We start from the raw sequence: 7963 nt of genomic DNA on the forward strand, positions 1-7963 counted from the left end.
CTTGTACTTCTATGATCTACACGCACTTCTTCATCATTTTCTCTTTTGAATCTTAACTTTTAACCATGAAATCATCGGATTTGAGGTGTTTTAGGGTGATGTCATCATGGAGTTCTTATGAACTTCAAGTTTTGACTTCATTCCACCAAGAACAACGCAGATCTGAAGGATTTACACAAGATTAAACAATGTTTTCGCATAGATCTACACGTATTCATAGTTAAAAGGATTGAAAGATGGTTTTCCAACTTTCTTTCAACTCTTTTACACTCAATGCACTCAAAACCGATAGAATCGGAGCTCGTTCTGATCTTCTACTCCTTCTTAGTGATGTGTCGGTTCAAGATCTGGTTTCTATCAAAGAGACTATCGATTTCGGGTTAAACATGAACGACCGTCTTGAACAGTTGACTGATCGGACTAGGGTGATTCCTGTTCGATCGGTGCACTTAGGTCATGATGGGGTTTCTGTTGTTTAGCACGTTATCACACCGTCTCGATCAAAACTGCAAAACTTTCAAAACAATCAAGTGTGAAAGACGATCAGGTCGTCGGGACTGATGATCGAACAGCCATCCGATCGGCTTACACTTGGTTCCACACTTAAACTTTTACTCAATTTTCAAAGATCTAAACGTCAAACGGATTGCCGTCCGATCAGATTGTCATCCGATCGAACAACCATCCGACCATGTGACGTTTGGAACTTTGACACTAAATCATTTTCATAAATTTCAAAGATCATCAGTAACTAACGGGTTGCCACCCGATCGGATTACAATCCGATCGACTGACAATCCTGCTGTGAACTTGTTCTCACTAAGTGTCCTACCAATCGGATCGTTACCCGATCGAACGGCCGTTCGATCGATCGACCTGAAGGGTAGAGATACTTCTCTGTTTTCAAAATGCTTCAACGAAAACTTCAAAGCCATCATACACAAACACATCCTTACCAAACAAGATGTCAATCCAATCGAATGGCCATCCGACCGGATGACCATCCTAACGGATTGACATCCGATCGACTGGCCATCCGATCGGATTGCCATCCGATCGGATTGCCATCCGATCGGATTGCCATCCGACCGGATTGCCATCCGATCGGATTGCCATCCGATCGGATTACCATCTGACACTTGGAACTTTGCACCGTTTTACGCGCCGTTTATCGTTTATGCTATCGTTAACTGTTGAGGCTAATCTCTCTCAGCGCTCCCTTCAATCCAAGAGAGTGTTTATTTGTTAAACACAATCTGTGAGTATACTCGAACCCTTTTTGCTTTACGCACTTTTGGGTGTTACATACGTTACTTATTCTAAATCACAACCGACACACAACACAAACACTATTTATACGCTAACCGTTATTGCATGCTACATGTTATTCGATGAATGCTTGTATGTTATGTTAACACAGTGATTGTTGCCTGGCACCTTAGCAACGATAGTACTATAGTTTGGACTCAGCACCTGTCGTGGACATGGGTTGTTAAGGGCTTTACTTCACGTGTCCCAGCGGGGATATGTGTTGCGCATTCTACAACTCACAGTCACGTCTGTGCATATTTCTCTGTCGATAACCTACTTGCCTTCACTTTATACATGTTACATGTTGGTTATGCATAAACGATTTCGAACTCTATTATTACTATCAAACTTGTATGCTCACCTTTACACTATGTGTATTGACCTCTATTTTAACGTATGTGACAGGTGTTTGAATGCTTAGGATGCCGTGCTTACCTGCTTTTGTGGAATCGAGTAGGGAGGAGTCTAGAAACAAACAAAAACAATTTATCTATTTGAATCCGAGTTGTCGAAACAATTTATTGTCTTAGAGATAATATGTCTGTAATAATTATTTTCGCTGGATATGTTTTGGTATGGGACTTAACGTTAAATATTCGGTAATATTAGTTGTTATGGATTTCTCTTGGACAATCTGTTTCGTTCAGTGCCGCGCCCCGATGTTTTCGCCATCGGTTGGGGTGTGACATAGGATCTTCTTCTTGTCACATCAAGTGCAGGCCCTCAAGGGGAGTAGGGGACAAAAAAATTCAATCAACTTTGTGAGTGATATTCCCCCAAAGCTTAAAAGCCCTCACGAAGCCCAAAAGCTTAAACAGAAGTGGAATATCCATAATTAGGTGTGTGTAATCGTATTTTCAAAGATGGATCTACTTAAAACTAGAGGTAGCTATATAACCGAGTATAAAAAAACCCAGTTCCGGGTATTTATAAAACCCTGTTCCGGGTATTTATAAAAACAGGTTCCGGGTATTTATAAAAACCGGGTTTCGGGTATAAACCAGGTATAAAAAAACCCGGTTCCGGGTTCGGGTTTTAGATCAAATATGAATACACGGTCCCTTCCCTATGGGTAGGGTCAGGTTCGGGTATAGAAAATCCGGTTTTTATAATACCCGGTTCCGGGTTTTTTTCCGTGTTCGAGTCCGGATTCGAGTTTTTTGTGCACCACTATCACTAGTTGCCTGATTTAGATTATGGTCGAGTTTCATTTTATATGGTGTCATTTTCTTGGTCCCTCCATAATCCATATGTTTCAATTTTGATATATTGAACATGGAAAACCGTATATTCCAAAGAGTAAATTGCTAAAATCGTCCATGAGGTTTGGTCATGTTTGCCGGTTTCATCCAAAATAACTTTTTTATACCATATTGTCCTTCATTTTTGGGAATTTTTATCATTTTCATCCAAACGTTTAACTTTTTTTTTTTGCCAAAATGGTCCCTGAGGTTTGGGATTTTTTTTACCATTTTCATCCAAATATCTGACAGAAAAAATAACCTAAATTAGACGTTTAAATGAAAATAGCAAAAAGACCCAAAAGTGAAGGACAATATGGTACAAAAATGTTGTTTTAGATTAAACTGACAAATATACCCTAATATCAGAGACGATTTTGTATATATTGGCAATTTACTCTCCAAAATATAAGGTTGAAATCTTGTCATGATACATTCTAGATACTTGAATTCTCTTTGAATTGATTGTGGCTTTTCGAAATATATACAAATGAAATAACAAAAAATATAATACCCCAACGAATTACATAATGATATCACATGTCTATGATGTGGATAGCTTAATCTCCTCCAGGAGGGCAGATGGGTTAGGATGCAAAGAAGCATGACAACTCCACGAGTCAAATGGTAAGATGGCTGAAAGCATCTCATTACAGTACCTAAACGATATATCGATCAAAACGTTAATAAACACCAAATCCTATAAAGAACTACCAGAGTAATTGAACATCCTTGGAAAAATGGTAAGAATGTTTGTATAGTTGAAGGATGTCCAAAAAAGATGAGTGAAACCATTAGACATATTCTAAATGTAAAAGGGGATGATTATGTGGAATTACAATGATTTGTAAGGATCTTTGTATAGATAACTGAGTGTTTTTAAGATTTTGGGTGCAGATGATTATAAGTGTATTTTATGGAATAGATTTTAAACAAAATACTAAAATATATTTCTTTTTTTTTTTCCTTAAAGACAAATTTTATTTTTTACCTTTTTGTGGGACTTAAACCCATAACCTCCTCAACTTAGGTGCCCATAAAAGGTTTGCTTCTCTTATTGGGCCAACAACCCGAATGATACTAAAATATATTTCTTAATGTCTTAAAATAAAGAATTCGTTAATTTTTGTGTTTCAAAGTAATTAAAAATTAAAAATGATTTCCTTTGTCATGATATATCAAATGTGGGTGATAAAACTAGGGATGAGCTTGGTATCAAACCGATATCGATATCGAAAGTACTGCTTCAAAAAAAAAAAAAAAACAACAATAATGAGTACCGGTGCCGAAAATAATCGGTACGATAGTCAAATTTGAAGGTAAATCAACAAAAATATTGGTAACGTAATACTGGTACCATACCGAATCAGTACCAAGACAAATCCTGAAAAACCAGAAAAATGGGTATAGGTACCAAATGCTCATCTCTAGATAAAACTACTAATTACAACAACAAAGCAATATTAAATTTTAAGTGATTTTTATAATTAGAAAAAAAGATAAATGATTTTATTAAATTAGTTTTTAGACTTAATAAAGTTAACGTCTAAAACAAAATAAAAGTATCTTATGGGTGGAATAAGACTTAGTGACGCTCATTTAGGGATGACAATGGGTCGGGTTTAGGTAATCCCAAACCCAAACCCAGTTAGATAAGCTTGTCCCAAACCCGTCTCAAAACCCATCGGGTTTCTAGCGGGTAAATACCCATCGGGTATTGGGTATACCCGCGGGTTTCGGGTAAACCCGTTATCTTAAAAAGATTACTCGTTGGGTATACTCATTTCAAAACCCATTGGGTATCTATTGGGTAACTATTAACCGGTTACATTTTGTATTGTCATTATAAAAATATATATCAAATAACTACAATGTATACGGAATAGAATACCTATATGTGTAAAAAATGGATGTATCATATATATACAAATTTAATAATATAAATAAAATTATATCGGGTATACAATCGGGTAAACGGGTATATCACTAAATCCCAAACCCGTCCCAAACCCGCGAAAAAAATAAAAATTATTCCCAAACCCGTCCCAAATGTGTCGGGTTTCGGGTTTACCCAACGGGTTCGGGTTTGATTGTCATCCCTACGCTCATTAGGTTCTAGATTCAATTTAGAGGTGTATTGTCTAGTAGAGCTGAATATGATTAGGTGATTACGTTGATAACACGATAATACTCCAGTAATCCGTCAATAATCCAAATTTACCATTAAAAAAAAATCACAATGGCACTTAAAAATCCATCTCAAATATAAACAAAAAAAAAACCAGTCAAAACACACCACTAAAATCCAAAAAAAAAACACTTATTTAGAAATTCGCGGTTAAAAAAAATCCAAAAAACACTAAAACAAAATTAGAGCCGTTAGATTCTTTAGAAATTAGAACCCATATCTTCAATTAATAACGTTACCTCATCTCACTTTCCCTTTATTTAAAAACCTCATCCCCACTTCACTTCATTATTCCAACAAAAACTAGCCGTTACCATCCCCTCTTTCTCTCTGTTCTTCACCAAAAACATCTTCAATGGCAGCTGCATCCATCCAATCCCCATCTCCAGATCCCAAATTAAAGGTCAATCTCAATCAAATTTCTTCATTTTTCTTCCCGAAACCGACCCGCTAACGTCAATTTCTTTTTAACTGCAGGAATCGAGTAGAATCCCCGGGTTGTCTCCGACAATCAGCCCGGTTTCCGATAAGCAGTTTTGGAGCGTTCTGCGTAATCGGATCGATACGCTTCTTGAAAAGCAGAAGGATCAGGGTTTGGTAAGAGGGTTTGTGTTTAATTTCATTGATTTGGTGTTTATGTTGGAAAGTTTTGATTTTTATGTTTTTCTTGTTTTTTTTTGTAGAATTATGAAGGGAAAAATCGAGCGAAACGATTGAAGGAAGATTCGCTGTTGTTGTTGAGGGGATTTGACTCGGTTGCTAGCTCGCTTTCGCAGCTTTCTAATAATCTTGATAATGCTCTTCAGGTGATTGTGTTGTGTTTATACTAATTTTCTATATTATATTTAAAGTTCTTGATATAAACTACTGATTTTGAGAAGAGAAAATAATTTGGTTTGAAATGCCAAACCGACCCGACCCGACCCGACCCATCTAGTTACAAAAAGTTTTAAAATTTTCCTTTTGATTAGGGGTGCAAACGAGCCGAGCCCGAGCTCGACTAGGCTCGAGCTCGTTTAACATATGAAAGCTCGAGCTTGGCTCGAAGGTAATTTATCAAGCTCGAGCTCGACTCGGGCTCGACTTGTTTAGTATTTATTAATTAATTTATATTAATTATAATTATTAGTATACATATAATTTATTTCTTTTTTATATTTATATAAATGGTAATTAATATTAATTTAAATATATGTTTAATATATTAATAAAATATAGCTCGCGAGCCAGCTCGAGCTTGATAAGCAAAGCTCGGGCTTGGGCTCATTTACGAAATGAGCTTGTTTTTAGGCTCGAGCTCGTTCGAGCCGAGCTCGAGTAGCTCGGCTCGTTTGCACCCCAACTTTTGATGTTTGATATTGTTTTCTAAAGTGGTGTGTATATTTACTTACAGGGAGCAAAAGATCTAGCTAGACCACCAACATTATCTGATGTTCTTCATAGTTCTTTACAACAAGCAAAAACAGATCAAAATTTATCAAATGAAGAAGAAGAAGAAGATCAGAATTTAGATACCAATAAAAGAGGAACAAAAAGAAAGCTGGACCCTGAAGAATCTTCTGAAGAAACCCGTGATAACCCGAAAGAGTTTGGGAAGCTCAACCGGGCCAAGAATGTGAGTAAATTCTTTAGTAAAGCTGAGTTTAACACAATCTTTTCAAAAATTCTGACAATTTTTGTTTTGTGATTTTTTGAATTAAGATTGCTGTATCGATGGCGAAAAGAGCAGGATTTTTAGCCCGGGAAATGAAATCGATGAAATCGGATCTTTGTTTTATGCAAGAAAGATGCAGCATTCTTGAGGAGGAAAACCGGCGGCTTCGCGATGGATTTGTGAAAGGAGTTCCACCGGAGGAAGATGATCTGGTATGCTCTAAGTTAGGTTGTTTTTTTGGTTACAAAAATAACATGTTGTGGGTCGGGTCGGGTCAGCTCACAACGTTTTTGGTTTCGTTTTTAATAAACATGTGTAATATATTATATTTGACCCGTTTGAAACTCGACCCGTTTAAAAGAAGTTCCACCGAAGGAAGTCGATCAGTTAAAGAAATTTAAATATTGTGGGACGGGGTCAGCCCACAACATTTTAGGTCCGTTTTCGATAAACATGTAATATTTGTAATTTGACCCGTTTGAAACTCAACCCGTTTAAATGGGTTCGGCCTATAACAATTTATTTTTTGACTAGTTTAATAACACACAAGTAATATATTTTATTTGGCCCGTTTAAAATTCAATCCATTTAAAATCCTAGACAAGTTACCCAACATTATTTATAAAATCTTGGGTCAGTGACCCAAAGTTTTTATATTTTTGTTCACAAATTATATTTGATTCTATGCAGGTGAGGCTGCAATTGGAGGCGCTTTTGGCTGAAAAATCGAGATTAGCAAACGACAACGCGAACTTAACACGAGAAAACCAGTGTCTCCGACAACTTGTAGAGTATCATCAGCTTACTTCCCGACAGGAGGACGATGAGGAGGATCCGATGGAGGATGATTATGAAAGGGTGATTAGGGGTGTGTGTTTGGACTTCTCGTCTCCACCACCAGCGATACCGGAGGATCTTGCTGGAGAGGAAGATGATGTTGGTGATGGTGTGTTGGAACCTACAAAAACGCGTTGCCTAAATGACCACTATGACGAGGAGGGTTATTAAAAAGATTTATAAGGTCGTTGTAGCACGCCACAACGACCAAACGTCTAAGTTTTGGGGGGTCTTGTTATAATCGATAAAGGAGCTTTTGTAGCTCGGATTCTGATATAAAGATTCGATAAATATTAGGACCCGTCCATGACTTTGATAAGATTCGATTCGTCAATGATAAAATATGGTACAATACATAATAGTGTATGTGGCAAGTACAAAGTAATTTGTGTTATTCGTTATTCGGTTTGATCATTTTACAACAATAACTAGTTTTTTAAAGAAAACATATGTAAAGTCATATTTAAAGAAAACACTACACGAAGTAAACAAAGAAACAACAAATCAACGACTGAGTTTGAGCATAAGGTTTTAACTTTGTCGAGTTTAAGTTGAGGTCAAGTTGAATGTTGTCGAATTTAAGTTAAAATATGATCACATCAAAATTCAAGTGGGAGGTTTATAAAGATTTGTGCTTACAATGTCGATGTATCCATGGTAAAAGTTTTGGGCTTTATCTAATATTGATACTTGAACAAAAATAAATGGATATACAAACAAGATCCATCTTAT

The 7963-nt window shown here is 36.6% G+C and overlaps 1 protein-coding gene across 1 annotated transcript; it reads left to right on the plus strand.

The window, feature by feature from the left end:
* Window positions 1-4988: 4988 nt before the first annotated feature.
* On the plus strand, window positions 4989-7631 carry LOC110884119. The gene is made up of 6 exons (XM_022131795.2): window positions 4989-5143; window positions 5218-5337; window positions 5424-5546; window positions 6134-6355; window positions 6442-6606; window positions 7085-7631. Exons 1-6 carry the CDS (start codon window positions 5096-5098, stop codon window positions 7400-7402), a joined length of 996 nt encoding a protein of 331 aa, XP_021987487.1. The 5' UTR covers window positions 4989-5095; the 3' UTR covers window positions 7403-7631.
* The last annotated feature ends 332 nt before the right edge of the window (window positions 7632-7963 follow it).

The sequence above is a fragment of the Helianthus annuus genome, chromosome 10, assembly GCF_002127325.2.
Source record: "Helianthus annuus cultivar XRQ/B chromosome 10, HanXRQr2.0-SUNRISE, whole genome shotgun sequence".
In the NCBI taxonomy this organism is placed as follows: domain Eukaryota; kingdom Viridiplantae; phylum Streptophyta; class Magnoliopsida; order Asterales; family Asteraceae; genus Helianthus; species Helianthus annuus.